General features: G+C 47.0%; 1 protein-coding gene across 1 annotated transcript; it reads right to left on the reverse strand.

The window, feature by feature from the left end:
- Window positions 1–6073: 6073 nt before the first annotated feature.
- On the reverse strand, window positions 6074–14940 carry ypel1 (yippee-like 1; the record flags this gene model as incomplete). The annotated part of the gene is made up of 4 exons (XM_080467602.1): window positions 6074–6163; window positions 7782–7890; window positions 8152–8195; window positions 14824–14940. The coding sequence occupies 4 exons, from the start codon at window positions 14938–14940 to the stop codon at window positions 6074–6076; spliced, it is 360 nt and encodes a 119-aa protein (XP_080323728.1).
- Between the last annotated feature and the right edge of the window lie 1938 nt (window positions 14941–16878).

Raw genomic sequence — 16878 nt, forward strand, 5'->3', positions numbered from 1 at the left:
GGTTCTTATTTGGTAGAAACTGGTGGTGACACTGGCAGACGCTTCCTGTTGGAACGACTCGCTTGTTGAAGGGAGACGAGAGGCCCTGGAGCTACGATGGAACTATGGTGGAACCACGATGGAGCTATGATGGAACCATGGTGGAACCACGATGGAGCTATGATGGAACCATGTTGGAACCACGATGGAGCTATGGTGGAACCACGATGGAGCTATGGTGGAACCACGATGGCGCTATGATGGAACCATGGTGGAACCACGATGGAGCTATGATAGAACCACAATGGAACCACGATGGAACTATGGTGGAACCACGATGGAACTATGGTGGAACCACGATGGAGCTATGGTGGAACCACGATGGAGCTATGATTGAACCATGGTGGAACCACGATGGAGCTATGATAGAACCACAATGGAACCACGATGGAACTATGGTGGAACCACGATGGAGCTATGGTGGAACCACGATGGAGCTATGATGGAACCATGGTGGAACCACGATGGAACTATGTTGGAACCACGATGGAACTATGTTGGAACCACGATGGAACTATGGTGGAACCACGATGGAACTCCTTTCAACAAACTGCCCGTGCTCAACGGTTAACGGCGTGCAGCGCCAACTTTAGCAAACGTAAAATGTCTGCGGATGTGGGTTTACCTCTGCTGGTGTTCTAGAACTCAAAGGCTAAAGAGCGTCAAACACAAATCAAGCAAAGGTTCTGTGGGTGGAACGGCCGCCACACACTGTGCGGTTCTAACAATCTCATTATACAGCCCGCTACGCCGCACGACATGAATGGATTAAACTTTGGTCACGACGTGAAGTTGGCCGTGTGCAGGTCGTACCAGGAAAACCAGCTGAAACGCCGCTGCGACGTTCGTGAGTCGACACGATTGCGCAACAATAGAACATAAGCGTGGCGCCGTCCGTTCATGAAGAAGAAACGAGTGAAACATGAACGAGCCTCGTCCACGTGGCGTTCCTGTGTGTGTGTGTGGAGAGAAATCCTAACGTTTCGTTTGACGTCTCCGTCGCCACACATTTCTGACACCGTCAGGATTTTATCACAGGTTTGTCTTTGGTCGCCATGACAACGGCCGTCTCTGAACCGTCTCAGAGCGACGCAGGGCCAAAGATGTCAACATCGTTCTCTCAACATCGTCTTTATCTGGGACGGAGGAACGTCGCAGTGGGTGGCGGGCATCAGCCAGACGAATGAATCGAATAAGGAACATGGATTGTTTGTCTTCAGCTAAAACCGCCAAGTAATGGAGCCTTACGACGGTCCCCAATGGTCCCCGACGGTCCCCAACGGTCCCTAACGGTCCCCAACGGTCCCCAACGGTCTCCGACGGTCTCCGACGGTCTCCGACGGTCCCCAACGGTCCCCGACGGTCTCCGACGGTCCCCAACGGTCCCCGACGGTCCCCGACGGTCCCCGACGGTCCCCGACGGTCTCCGACGGTCTCTTCTCTGGAGGAAATGTTGGCTTTGCCCCACACGTTGAGCACAAACAAACCAGATCACTGACCAGGAGTGAAGCCATTCTGGAGCTCCAGGTTCTGCTACCGACTAGTTTTCCTCGGCAGATTGTAGCAAAGTTCTCATGAAATTGTCGGAGTTAAATAATGTTTTACCAAACACATCAAACGTGGAAGTTCTTTCAGCCAAGGTTCCCCTGTGACATGGAGAACCGCTCCAAACCTGCTCCCAAATGAAAACTGCTCAGGTTCTGTCAGCTGCTGTTTCAAAGCCAAGAATTAACTTCCCGGTTCTCCAGGCTGAACTTCCCGGTTCTCCAGGCTGAACTTCCCGGTTCTCCAGGAAAAGGCAGCTAAAGTCGCCCTGATGTGCACCAGGAGTCTCCCGGATTCCCAATTTGGTGAAAACGGCTTCAAAAATAAAACGCAAGAAGTTTCTAAAATGCTACAAAGAAAAAGTGTAAAGTCAGTTTGCCGACAGACTGATCTGGTGACGTACTGGTGCATGCTGGGTAGTCTGCCGTGGAGTTGCCCTTTTAAAGAAGACTAGGCGACGCTAGCGTAAGGCTGGACTGTGAACCAAACGGGAGGAAATGAAGGTTGGAACAGGAAATGAGAAACTTTGCTTTCAGAGGAGCCACGAGGCTGTCGACAGGCCGGGGGTGTTACGACACCAACGGTCATCTCAGCTGACCAGTGGCAGGACTCGTGTTCCTCTGTGACATAACGCATCGATGAGCAGCTGTAACTTTAGTTACTCAAACCTGCCGAGTAACTTCAGGCAGACTCACGACGTTCGGCTGATTCAGGCGAACGACGGCGTCGCTTCTCCACGTTTAGCCGACCGACAGGAAGTAAAGTTCAGTCACACGCCTCTACTTCCTCTAGCGACGTCTCGCTGAGCGGCGTGACTGAGGTCACAAGTGTTTTTGTGTTTAGTTTCGCCTTTGGGCGCCAACATTCTGGAAACGTTCCCATAGCAACGGCAGGAACACAGAAAATGATGTCAGGATGCCAGGCCACAACCTGTCGCTGTAGCAACAGAGCGGGGGCGTTTCCAGAACGTCTCGTTTCCACGGCGACGGAGTCGGAGAGCTATCAGTGTCTCTCGGCACCGCTGTCGTGTAAACGGACACTGGTATTCACCTGAAATCGTTGCTATGGAAACGGGGCTCTTGTGGAGCCGGAGTGGCTGACGTGACACGTAGCTTCAGGCGGTCAGGGACCGTCGATGGCGTTCGTGGCGCCGATCACAACAAATCAAAAGGTTTACAAAGAGTTGACGGTCATTTAGAACAAAACCCAACAGAAATAATACGTTTTCAAAAACATACAATCAAATATTGACAGCCGGTGTTGGGAGCCAAACGAAGGACCTCCAGTGGCGGCTTCAGCTGGACGGCGCCTGAACGTGCTCCACGCTGGAGACACCGACAGCGGCGGGATTCCAGCTCGCCCTCAACGTCTGCGCGGCTCGGCGGAGAGCGAGGCTCGGCGGAGAGCGAGGCTCGGCGGAGAGCGAGGCTCGGCGGAGAGCGAGGCTCGGCGGAGAGCGCGGCTCGGCGGAGAGCGAGGCTCGGCAGCCGACCGCCACACGCCGATGAAATGAAAAGCCAAACAAAGAGCGCATCACTTCCAAACAGTCCTACCCGGCTCCTGGCCACATGGGGGCGCCAAACAGTCGTCCAACAAAAAAAAAAAAAAAAAAAAACAGAAGAGGGAAAGAAAGTAGAGAAAGAAAGTAAACATTCAGTTTGGTGTGCAGGCGTGCATGTGGGCTAATACACATGCATGTGTGCACACACACATACAGACACACAGCCAGAGGTACAGTGAACAAAAGTGCATCGAGTCGGGGAAGTAAAAGAACTAACCCAGTAGAAATACGTATAAAACCTTAAATATGTCACTTTATGTACAAAAACTGTAAGACGGGCCAACAACTCAGCTGTTTGTGTTTTTATCTTCAAGTAGGTTTCCACTGCTCACTACAAGGGTTTGCATTGATTTCAAGATAAAAGGTCGAGTGATCTGACTGACCTTGCCGGCAAAGTAATCAATCACTGCTGATTTTGTTTTTAATCTCTGGTAAAAGAGCCCCCACCCCCACCCCCACCCCCCCACTGCCATCGTTTCAATCCTCCAGCAGAAAGTCAAACAGGATCCAAAGCTTCACATAGAAAATAGAGCAAGTCTCCGTTTCCCCAAAGAAACGAGAAAGAAATAAAAACAAAGGGGCGGAGACTGTGTGAAAATGTGTGTGTGTGTGTGTGTGGGGGGGGGGGGGGGGGGTTTGAAGAGGTGCAAGTTCAAACGGCTTAGAGGCAAATCACTGTCCACGTTAACACGCTGAGAGAGATGGGGGGGGGGGGGGGGGGGTAAAGTGCAAAAGAGCGACGAGAGAAAAGACGGAAGTTCGATGGAAACGGCAAAGAATCAGAAATTGGGTTTTTTCCTCCAGAAACAAAAAGAAAATCGGAGTTTTTAATAATAATAGTAATAATAATAATAATAATAATAATCTACACGATGCATTGAGCACGATGCGCCACTAGTTGGCGCGGCGCCCTCGAGCAGAAGTTGGACTTCCGCCGCCGACTCAGCAGCGGTTCCAGAAACTCGCAGTCGGAGCGTGTTTAGGAAGCGCTCCACCCTGGGAGGCGTTTCCTAAACATCGTCAGTGACGGAGCGTCGTCGTCGTGGAAACAGAAAACGGAAGTTTTGGATTTCAACTTAGAATGGTTGCCCTGGAAACGGGCGGGGGCCAGCTGACTAGTTTCAGCACCGGGCTGAAGGTGACCGTCTGCATCGCCTCCGTCGGCCGATGAGTTGGAGGCGTGTCGGCCGGAGCTCGGCCACAACGCGTTGCCCTCGGTTCCCATAGCAACGAGACGCCGGCGGACACAAACATGGGATTCACAGGACGTCGCGGCGTGATGAAGCTCGATAAAGAGGAGGAACAAACAGGAAACGTTCTCGTCTGTCTGACGAGAGAGAACCGACTCGTTTGCCTCGGAGCCGAAATGAACCGGCGGCCTCCGCAAAGTGCAGAGCAGGTAGCTTCATTCAGGTACACACACACACACACACACACACACACACACACACACACACACACACACACACACACACACACACACACACACACACACACACACACACACACACACACACACACACACACACACACACACACACACACACACGTGCATGACAGCAAATATATATATATATAAATATATATCTAGAAACCATGTTCCAATATCTACGTACTACGAAGGTTTTCATAGTATTTATGGATATGTTATCATAGTATGTGTCTTTATATTTATATGTGATTGTGTCGGTGGTTCTCTGCTCCAGAACCCACAAACTATTTCATCTTTAACCTCCAGGATGGAACCAGCCATATATTTGCCATATATATTTCTATATGTTCTGGATATCAGGGCGCAGCGGTTCGGTCTGAGCGACGGGTTCGGGACGCGGCTTCTTCCTCAAATGTTTCCGGGATATTTTGTAGTTTTTCCCGCCGAACTGTTTCAGAGAAAGTTTGTGACGGAGCCGCCATCTTGGTTTATTGTTTGACTGCTGGTAGACGCCACCTAGTGGCCTGCGAGGGACACGCCCACCAACGGTGCGACGTTCAGATTTAAAAAGCCGAATGGAATTTTGTCGACGGGAAATGAATTCAGAGAAGCCGCCGTCCATCCGGGCGTGTTGAAGGACGACCCGAACCGAACCGAACCGAAGCGTCCCCGAGTGGAAAACGATTCACGTAAAAAGTAAACACCAGGCGCCGCTTTCCAACGCTGGAAAAGTACCAACGAGGGGGGAAATGTTGACGATCAACCGCAAAGAAAAAAAAAGTAAAAAAGAAAAGACAGGAGAAAATATCAGGTATAAAATCCTGCAGCACTGCAATACCATTCTTTGCCACTTGGAAAGAAAACGCGAGATGCTGCTACATATTTGTAACTACGATAAACTCCCTTCCCCCGCCTCGCCGTCCCTGATCGCTCATTTGGAAATTAGCAAAGAAAAGCTCAGCTCGACGCCTCGACGCAACAAAGCCGCAGGAAATAACACGTAAACAAAACGAAGTCCGACAGGGAAAGAAAATGCTAACCAGTAACATCCGTCCGTCCGCCATCCAACCAGAAGCTAAAGTTCAGGAACGTTCACGTCAAAACAAAACAAACGTCCTCGCCGCCGGGTCTCCGTCCCGACGCATCGCTGGCGCTGGAACGCCACAGTCGCCGGACGCCTGATTCGGCGGGGCGATGCGGTAACAGGGCGGCGGTGGGAAGTGGGCGGGGTCAAATCCAAAGAATCTTCAAAGTAACGACGCGACTCCGGCGGCGGCGGCGGCGTTTTCCCAGAGCTGCTCCAGTTCCCAGTCTTATCGTCATGATCCCTCCGACTCCTTCAGGTCCCAGCTCATGAGGTGGAGGAGGTGACGGGGGACGGAGTCAGTGAGGGCAGTGGTGGTGGTGGTGGTGGTGGTGGTGGTGGGGGGGGGGGGGGGGGGTGATGGTCGTCGCTCCACGAGGGTCAAAACAGAACATCCAGGGTCCGAGACTCGTCACTCCCAGCCGTTGTCCTTGATCATGTGAGCCAGCTCGATGATGAACTTCCCCTCCTTGTACTTCTGACTGCTCTCGAAGGCGTGCTCCTACACACACACACACACACACACACACACACACACACACACACACACACACACACACACACACACACACACACACACACACACACACACACACACACACACACACACACACACACACACACACACACACACACACACACACACACACACACACACACACACACACACACACACACACAGATGATTTCATCAGTTTCACTTTTCCTTTTCACCTATTCTATGTATTTCCACGCCGAACAGTTGCACAAGTTTTCCATCCGTCTTGTTTCCTCCCTTCTTCATCCTTCCTTCCTCTTCCTGCTGTCAGGATTTTACTTGCACCTATTTTAAATCCCTCTTCAGCCCAGAGTTAGTGTCCTAATGAAAGTCACCCTGCTGTGTGAATGTCAGGTTGGTTTAATGGTTTTACTCCAGAACTACTAGTGTTCTAGTGCAACAGAGGGTCTGGCTCCGCCCCCAGCTGAGACTACAGCTATGATGTCACATACCTAATCCCGCCCACATTTCCACCATAACCCTCTGCAGTGGGTCTGGGTGGTTTTCCCGCCACATTCTGTGGAAACGGGGATAATCTCTAAGTCTCTGTCTTCTACTGCGTTCACTCGTTTTACTCTTTACGCTCTTTTCACACGATTAGCAGGACGAGTCTCTTCAGAACGTCCTGACATTTAATCACTGGACTCTCAGCGCCGGAATCATCTGGAACACGCCGATCGCTTCAGTCTGAACACCAACCTGGTTCAGTTGGATGGTTATTATGGTGACCGTCAAAATAAGAGTACCAAGTTAGATTGTTATTACGGTGACTGTCAAAATAAAAGTACCAAGTTAGATTGTTATTACGGTGACCGTCAAAATAAAAGTACCGAGTTAGATTGTTATTACGGTGACTGTCAAAATAAGAGTACCAAGTTCGATTGTTATTACGGTGACTGTCAAAATAAAAGTACCAAGTTAGATTGTTATTACGGTGACCGTCAAAATAAAAGTACCAAGTTAGATTGTTATTACGGTGACCGTCAAAATAAAAGTACCAAGTTAGATTGTTATTACGGTGACTGTCAAAATAAACCAGGACCAGGACCTCTACAAGGAGTCGGTACTCAAGCGTTTCCAGAAATTCCACGACGATGTAAAGTTTCTCCTCCTGAGCGCCCAAAGTGTTTTAAATTCTCTCTTGAAATAGTTTTTACTCTTTAATCAGAGATACTATGAAAACTGTAAATAATTTGGTACCTGACAAGATTTCCAATCTTATTTTTAGACATGACAGATAACATGGCTCATTTTAATAGTTATTTAAAATTAGAGTTATTAGTAGTTTGAGTTATTTAAAAATTAATAAAATGTATTATTTACTTATTTTTAGTTCTTGATTTTACCGTATAATCTTAAACCTACATTTAAAACTTGTATTTCTTATCATGTACTTGCTACACCGACGCATACTTCCACTAGTTTTAAGCAGTTTTTTTTAAAATCAAATTCAGTGTTTATACTTTCAATTCGTGCTGCCCATTTAGGCAGCGTGAGAAAAGCAGCCGGGTCGCGCAGCAGCACCCCCCGCTGGCTGAACGAGGAATTAGAAGAGAATAAACTGAAAGGAGGAGGGACTTACGTATTTCCAGCCCAGCGTTGTTTTACAGTTTTCACAGTAGATATCAGCCACGGCGTGTAAACCTGTGAGGAGAACCCGCTCCTCCGCCGGCCCGCAGCCCACATTCACCCTGGAACCAGGACAGGTCAAAGGTCAAAGGTCAAAGGTCAACCGTCTGACATAAACCCCCTCAACTGAACTGAAGACATAAACAAATCAATCCATCACAATTCGAGACATTCAGACTTTGTCTGTCTATGCTGATTTTCTACGTTAACTTAATAAATCCTGACGATGTAAAACAGACAGTTTGTGTCCCGGGAAGCTTCAAAATAAAGCAAAAGAGCAGCAGAACGATAAAACAGCGGAGAGCGACGAGTCTCATACTTACACTGAATTAAACAGGTAGGCTCTTCCTTGACTGCCCTGGAATGACTGAGAGGAGAAACGGAGAAACATCATGTTAGTTATTATTATCTTTTACTCTGGATGTACCGATACCGATACCGATACCGATACCGATACCAGTATCAGGCATTGGTCCGACACTGCATTGAGTGAAAGTAAAGCTGAAGGTTAGTACTTATTCTTTAAAAAAGTATATCAGTGCATCCCTAGTTATTATTAATAACCTATTATCCTGTTGCAACACTGGAATCCCCCCATTGTCAGATAAAGTATCGATCAGCGTTTTCAGGTTTTGATGGTGGCGCCGAGTGGCGGCACATTAAGTGTTCAAAAAACTGTTTTTACCAAAGATGATGATGATGATAATAATAATAATAATAATAATAATAATAATAATAATAATAATAACAACAGCTGAACTTCAGGCGCAAAAAGTTGAACAAGCAGGTTGGTGATTCATAAAATTCAAACGACGACAAGCTGAAGACTAGTTTTCTCTCTGGAGCCCCGAGGCGTCGCCGTTTAACTCAACTAGTTGATTTTCTCACCGCGAGCGTCTCTGAGGCAAAACAAACTAATACAGTCTAATACAAAGACAGTATGAGCCTGGAAAATAAAATGTCAGTGATTCACTCACACGAATCTTTAAAATCCAAACTCGTCTATCAAAAGGAGCGTCTTATTGTGGCGGGGAGTTCTCTGAACTGTAACCGACATTTCGCACCCGCTATGCTAATGTCTGAGTGGAAACATTTTGTAAGTTAAATTGAATAATATGAGAACGATTTACATAAACTGGAACATTTCAGATGGAACTTTGTGCTGCTCGTCTCCATTTGGCTTTTTTTTTCATTTTCTGGTTTTTTTCTTTTTCCATAAAATTTTATTTTTTTTCCTTTTAATGTTTTTTTCTATTTCCTTTTTCTGGTTTTTTTCTTTTTCCATTATTTTTTTTTCTTTTTCCATTTTCTGGTTTTTTTCTTTTTCCTTTTTCTGTTTTTTTTCTTTTTCCATTATTTTTTTTTTCTTTTTCCATTTTCTGTTTTTTTTCTTTTTCCATTATTTTTTTTTCTTTTTCCTTTTTCTGTTTTTTTCTTTTTCCATTATTTTTTTTTCTTTTTCCATTTTCTGTTTTTTTTCTTTTTCCATTATTTTTTTTTTCTTTTTCCATTTTCTGGTTTTTTTCTTTTTCCATTATTTTTTTTTCTTTTTCCTTTTTCTGTTTTTTTTCTTTTTCCATTATTTTTTTTTTCTTTTTCTGTTTTTTTTTTTTCTTTTTCCTTTTTCTGTTTTTTTTTCTTTTTCCTTTTTCTGTTTTTTTTCTTTTTCCATTATTTATTTTTCATTTTCCTTTTTATGTTTTTTTCTTTTTTTTCTTTTTCCATAATTTTTTTTTTCCTTTTCCTTTTTATGTTTTTTTTCTTTTTCCATTTTATGTTTGAAGCGGTTTCATATGAAACGTTGTGGCCTATACAGCCTCAGTCTCTCACTGCCCCTCGTCAGGTTTCTATTTCTCGTCTCTTAAAGCATCAGAACGGTAGAACGGAAGCCGCAGGTTGAAATAAGGACATTTCGGTGGGATTGTTTTGAATGCAGACAGCAGCTTAGCGGCTTGTGGGCCGGCGCTTCAACCCTCCAGACTCCCAACAATCCTATTAGCCGGACCGCCGGGATCGTTTCCCAAAACATACGAGTCGCCAGAATCAGAAGAAAGGCTCACAGAGCTTCTCTATTTCTTTTCCTTCTTCATAAAACATGAGCAGACTGGAGTGTGGCAGTTCCAAAAACAATTGTTCACAAGAAATGAATCCTACAAAGTAAATCTCAAAATCCCAGAATCCTCTTGACCACTGGGTGGCGTGGGGTGGGGGGGGGGTGGGGGGGGGGGGTTAGAGAATCTGCTCTCTCAGCCAATCACACATTAAATACTAAAACAAACTCACACCAAGACGTGTTCAATAAATAAAAAGCTTCATGTGACAAATCAAACCCGAGTTGTGAAGAAAAGAAAAGAAGATTAACTGAAAGCTCTAGCGTCTGCTCCGACCGCCGGCGGTTCAACTCAAAGCTCCGAGGTGAGAACGAGCCCAGCAGCCATTAATACTTTGAAAATGAAAGCAGTTTACTGTCATACAGAAGTACAAATAGGGCTGATCAATATATTCCCAACTGATGCTTCTCATCATAACAACAGCCGCAATAAGCTGAATGACCTTATCCTCCCAGTCAGAGCTGATGGAAATAAGGGGCAAGAGAAACGGCACTGTTACTTAGAAGAGCAAAATGAAAACACGACAACACTGGATTCAAAGTACCAGTGCTCTTTCTCTTGCCTCTGACAGTCCAAACAAACCAGAAAAAAGAAAACGGCAACTTTTAGTTGTTCATGAGATTTACCTCACAGTCAGTTTATCATATAGATGCTCCGATACCTACACCAGTATCAGACCAATACTGCACCAAGTACTCATACTCGGCCCAAAACAACCGGAGTATAAATTGGGCTAAATGGCATTTAATAAGTAGTACTCACATCGGTATCAGCAAGTAGCTACGGTTAGTATTTGTTCCGCTACACGTCTGATCAGGTGTGGACCGGCGCAACAGGACCAGTGTCGGTCTGACGGCGTCTCTGATGTAAGAGCGTCTGCTGGCAGCGCTCCCGGTCCGCTGAATTAAACGGGCAGAATGAAGTCGTGTCCTTTGGTGGTGGGAAATGAAAAGAGCGGTCGATCCATTAGAGGAGTTTCTATGAGGCTGACGAGACGGAGACGAGGTGCGGAGTAGTCCCTCCGTCACTCTGCTGCAGGACCACACTGCCTCCCGCTCGGCGCCCGCCGCCGCCACTTCAGCACGAGGCTCGTATTCCCTCCGTGATGTCATCCACGTCAGGAACACGATGGCCGCTGCGACGTGTAGGATTTCAATTTGTCCCGACGCTTCTTGTTGTCAATCATCATCCATGTATTATAGAAATATTTGGACAAGTTGTCCTTCATGACGGCGTTGATCGACTGTAGCTTTAACGAACGCTACCACGTTCTGACATAACACGTCAAAGCTCGACTTTACAGCGCGCCAACTTGTACACCACGTACTATTCATCAGGAAGGTAAACAACAGATACACATGTAGTGCGACAGAAATACAAAGTGTGTTTATGTGTGTGTACTTTTAAATCATCGAAAACTTCAAATGTAGCCTCCAGCTTGTTAGCATTATGAGCTAACAGGTAGAGGTAGAGGAGGAGGTGGGGTAGAAGTGGAGGTAGAAGGGGAGGTGGGGTAGAGGAGGAGGTAGAAGAAGAGGTGGGGTAGAAGTGGAGGTAGAAGGGGAGGAGGGGTAGAAGAGGAGGTGGGGTAGAGGTGGAGGTAGAGGAGGAGGAGGAGTAGAGGTGGAGGTGGGGTAGAAGTGGAGGTAGAAGAGATGGGGGGTTAGAGGAGGAGTAGAGGTGGGGTAGAGGAGGAGGTAGAAGAGATGGGGGGGTAGAGGAGGAGTAGAGGTGGGGTAGAGGAGGAGGTAGAAGAGATGGGGGGGTAGAGGAGGAGTAGAGGTGGGGTAGAGGAGGAGGTAGAGGTAGAAGAAGAGGTGGGGTAGAGGAGGAGGTGGAGGTGTGGTGTCTTTCTGTGCTGCCAGTGCTCAGGTTAACCCTCTCCTTTGCTCCACCCGTGTCACAGACTCGGTGGTGAGGTCATCAGTTTGGCAGCACACAGAGGAGAACACTAGAGGGCGGTGTAACCCGACCGTCTCCTCCACCTCAGGAACAGAATCGTCTTCGTCCAAAGAAAAATGTCATCAAGTTAAAAAGACAATTTGTGGTTTTGCTCTTTTGGACACATCGCGTTGTATTTCAGCACCGTCATGCAAACGGAACCACAGGCCCCGCCCACACAAGCCAAAACCATCTCTTTTCTCCCCGTTGTTCTGGAAAATGTTCCCGTCCACACGGCAACATAAACATTATGCAAATAGAGTACATCTGCCTGGCCTGTAGGCGGCGCTGTAACTCTGCCACAGAATACATTAAAACCAAAGGAGAAGACACGGAGCATGAAAAAACTGAGAGAAAGACTAATCCAACATGTGTCCTTAATGAAGCGACGAGCATCAGGAGCTGGTGCAGCGCCACCTGGAGGAGGTGGTCCGCCATGTCGGTAAGTGACGACGCAGGGTTATAGGTTGAGAGGCGGGACTATGACATCATCGTTTTCATGCTCGGCTGCGCGGCCGATCCGACTAAATGACGGTTACATGAAATGGCGCGGTGACGTGGGCGGGGCCTTCGACGGGTTTGTTTTGGACGGTATTTCCAGTTAATGTCTCCGGTCTGAACGCATCAGCGCCGACATCACACCCAGACCTCATGAAGAGGTGAACCGGATCGCAGGAAGACCGGCTGTCCAGAGTCCACCCCCGAAGGAAATCCAATTATCATCAAAGTGGATTGTTTCCACCAACCAGGTCAACCGTCACTCTGACCCAGTGAACAAGACCAAACAGGACAGACATTCTATTTTATCGTCCATCTTTTCTGAAAATGGAGCGTCTAAATGACGGCTGGCTGCCTGAAACCCCGATGCAGTGACCTGCGAGGAGGTTTCAGTCAGCTTGTGTCGTCGTTTCCATATTTAGATTCTTTCATATTGAACAGTCGGATTCATTCTGCAGACGAACACATGAGGCACAAACCAAACAAAGGCCTCCGGTCCTCACCGCGTCCTGAAGCTCAGCTGTAATAAGTGGACTTTATTTCCCAGTTTGAGGTCCTCTGGTGTATCTGGGTTCCCAGCATTCCTGCACCTTGGTAAACAATGTGGCGCCGCGCCAAAAAACAAACACAAACATCTGTAGGATTTGCAGCTGGAAGATGCTTTTCTGCTCATTCGTTCTGACTTGAGCTGTGAAACACGTCCAGCAGCCAAACGTTGTCATGAGTTTCAGCCTCTGTGTAGGAAGACCTGAAAGAAGGGCTGCACCGATACCGATACCGATACCAGGATACCTATAGGGTGATACTGCACAGAGTACTTATGAAAGCTCCCCAACACAACCTGGCGAGTTTGAAGTGACGTCATGCGTCAACAAGGTCAGACGCAGGAAGACGAGAGGACGAGTGATTATATGATATTATATAATCATATCAATGAGAACCACAAACTGTAAATTATGTCAAAATATCAAGAGGAGAAAGAAGATAGTTCGTACAACAAATGGTAAATGGACCATTTAGCTAACAGCCGCCCCAAAGCGCTTTACATGGTTCATCTCACACACACACACACACACACACACACACACGAGAGGCTGCTGTTTGGGGTTCAGTGTCTTGCTCAAGGACACTTTGGCATGTAGGCAAGCAGAGATGGCACAGATGGGAATTGAACCTGAAACCTTCCGATTGGGAGACGACCGCTCTACCAACCGAGCTATGCCGCTATGCTATATTAATAAAACAATGGCAACTTCATCACCAACAGCGTGAGCCTGATGGGGCTTAGCAGCTTAAGAGTTTCGGCTCACACACCAGTGATGCTACATGCTACATGCTAAACATGATTAACATGATTGGAGCCGTGGTTCTAGAGCTGCAGAGCTCCTCCTGTCAGTCAGCTGGTGGATCTAGAACCTAGAACCAGTTCTTTTCAGGCTTTTCATGATGACATCATTGTGACTAACTTCCCCTCCAGGTCTTGTTTGGCGTTCTGACCGCAGGCTGAGGTCTGAGCAGCAGGGGGCGCTCCGCTATGAGACGCTCTACAGAACTTCTTTCTAATGAAGCCAGACTTCTGGTTCCTCAGGAACTACTAAACAAACTACAAACTACTGGAAATGAAAGTTGGAGTTTTTAGAGCTAAAATGAGCCTTTTAATGTCTTCATGTGAAAGAGAACTTTAATCAGAGTGTTTACCTAGGTTACCATGGAAACGGCTGGAGAGCAGCGTTCTATCATTCTACACATTATTATTATTGTTATTGTCTCTATGTCCACTCCGGGTCTCTGGACTAAAACAAGACGGAGGTGAACAAACAGCACCAGAGCGACGAGGAGACTCTTCATGAGGTTCAGGTCAGACTAGATGGAGCGACCCGGAACCAAACCACTGGTACAGTCCGTCTCCTGGTTCCTGGATCCTGCCGGCGCTTCGTTGGTGGAACCAGGGAACCAGGGAGAACCAGGTCATCACGTCACTGACAATGGAAACACACCCGCTACTTTGGATCTGCTCATTAAGAACTCAGCCTGGTTCTGTTTGCTGGAAAAGCTCTGCTGTTTGACTGAAGTGAAGTCAAACTGAAGCTTAAGTCAACCAACCCCACCTCAACATTAATATCAGAGACCACAACCACCGAGTATTCAGATATTCTGGTCCAGCCGGAGGATTCTGGCCGTTTTAGTGTCGCTCAGCTTGAGCTTTGCCAGGAAGAAGTGTTCTGTTGTCTGCGTCCGTCAGGTCGTCTCTCATTAAGGTGGGTTAGCAGTTAAATCCTCTCAGGGGTTCTACTGTATTTACTACGGCCGTGTGGCCACTAGGTGTCACTGCACCACAACAGAAAGCTGCTACAGCCACAGAAAAGGTGCTAAAAGGAGACGCGACTAGAAAATGTCCGTGGAACAGAAGGAGGAAGAGGAGGAAGAGGAGGAAGAGGAGGAAACCTTTGAGATGAGCTCGTCGTGGTTGGCCAGATGCGCCCGGCAGTGGATGCAGCTGTAGGTGCGGTGGCAGGACGGCAGGTAGGCCTGGAAGGTCTTGGACTTGGTCATCTTCACCATGTCAGAGGGGCGGGGCTCCTCGCTGGCGTCAGGGCTGGCACTGGAAGAGTTGCAGCTCTGCTGGACTTGCTGACAGAAGAAACACTGGAAGATGCAGGCAAAAGCCGTCGTTGTAGTGGAGGGGGTGTGTGGCACGCTCCACACAGACGCCACGGGAGAAAATCAGGCCTGGGGGGCGGAGAAACAGACGCCACGGGTTAGAACGGCGGTCTGGAGAACGTCTTCCAGCCAAAGAGACGTTTTCACAAAGTTCCCATCAGATTCGTCTGGAGCCACAAAACATGGAAATTCAACGAAGTGATCAGAGTAATCAGAGTAAAAAGAGTAAACAGAGTAACCAGAGTAAAAAGAGTAAACAGAGTAAAAAGAGTAATCAGAGTAATCAGAGTAACCAGAGTAATCAGAGTAAAAAGAGTAACCAGAGTAAAAAGAGTAATCAGAGTAAACAGAGTAAAAAGAGTAATCAGAGTAATCAGAGTAAACAGAGTAACCAGAGTAACCAGAGTAAAAAGAGTAAACAGAGTAACCAGAGTAAAAAGAGTAATCAGAGTAATCAGAGTAAAAAGAGTAACCAGAGTAATCAGAGTAAAAAGAGTAACCAGAGTAAAAAGAGTAATCAGAGTAAACAGAGTAAAAAGAGTAATCAGAGTAAACAGAGTAAAAAGAGTAAACAGAGTAACCAGAGTAACCAGAGTAAAAAGAGTAAACAGAGTAACCAGAGTAACCAGAGTAAAAAGAGTAAACAGAGTAACCAGAGTAAAAAGAGTAATCAGAGTAAAAAGAGTAACCAGAGTAATCAGAGTAAAAAGAGTAATCAGAGTAACCAGAGTAACCAGAGTAAAAAGAGTAATCAGAGTAAAAAGAGTAACCAGAGTAATCAGAGTAAAAAGAGTAATCAGAGTAACCAGAGTAAAAAGAGTAAAAAGAGTACCAGAGTAACCAGAGTAAACAGAGTGAAAAGAGTAAACAGAGTAACCAGAGTAACCAGAGTAACCAGAGTAAAAGAGTAACAGAGTAAACAGAGTAAACAGAGTAAAAAGAGTAAACAGAGTAACCAGAGTAAAAAGAGTAACAGAGTAAAAAGAGTAACAGAGTAAACAGAGTAACCAGAGTAAAAAGAGTACCAGAGTAAACAGAGTGAAAAGAGTAAAAAGAGTAAAAAGAGTAACAGAGTAACCAGAGTAAAAAGAGTAACAGAGTAAAAAGAGTAACAGAGTAACAGAGTAACCAGAGTAACAGAGTAACCAGAGTAACAGAGTAACCAGAGCGCTGCTTTACAACCAGGAGACGAGGCTCATTAACTAAAGTTAAAACGTGGCGGCCGGCGGGCTCTTTAGCAGTTAGCCGCCGCGGCTCGTTTCAGTGACGGGAGTTTAAACTGAAGGAGGCAAACAACAGGCAGGTGGAGGTTACTGACCACAGGGTGGCGCTGTGGTTATTCAGGTGGAGGTTACTGACCACAGGGTGGCGCTGTGGTTATTCAGGTGGGGGTTACTGACCACAGGGTGGCGCTGTGGTTATTCAGGTGGAGGTTACTGACCACAGGGTGGCGCTGTGGTTATTCAGGTGGAGGTTACTGACCACAGGGTGGCGCTGTGGTTATTCAGGTGGAGGTTACTGACCACAGGGTAGCGCTGTGGTTATTCAGGTGGGGGTTACTGACCACAGGGTGGCGCTGTGGTTATTCAGGTGGAGGTTACTGACCACAGGGTGGCGCTGTGGTTATTCAGGTGGAGGTTACTGACACAGGGTGGCGCTGTGGTTATTCAGGTGGAGGTTACTGACCACAGGGTGGCGCTGTGGTTATTCAGGTGGAGGTTACTGACCACAGGGTGGCGCTGTGGTTATTCAGGTGGAGGTTACTGACCACAGGGTGGCGCTGTGGTTATTCAGGTGGGGGTTACTGACCACAGGGTGGCGCTGTGGTTATTCAGGTTT

This window comes from Lipophrys pholis, assembly GCF_963383615.2.
Source record: "Lipophrys pholis genome assembly, chromosome: 7".
Classification (NCBI taxonomy): domain Eukaryota; kingdom Metazoa; phylum Chordata; class Actinopteri; order Blenniiformes; family Blenniidae; genus Lipophrys; species Lipophrys pholis.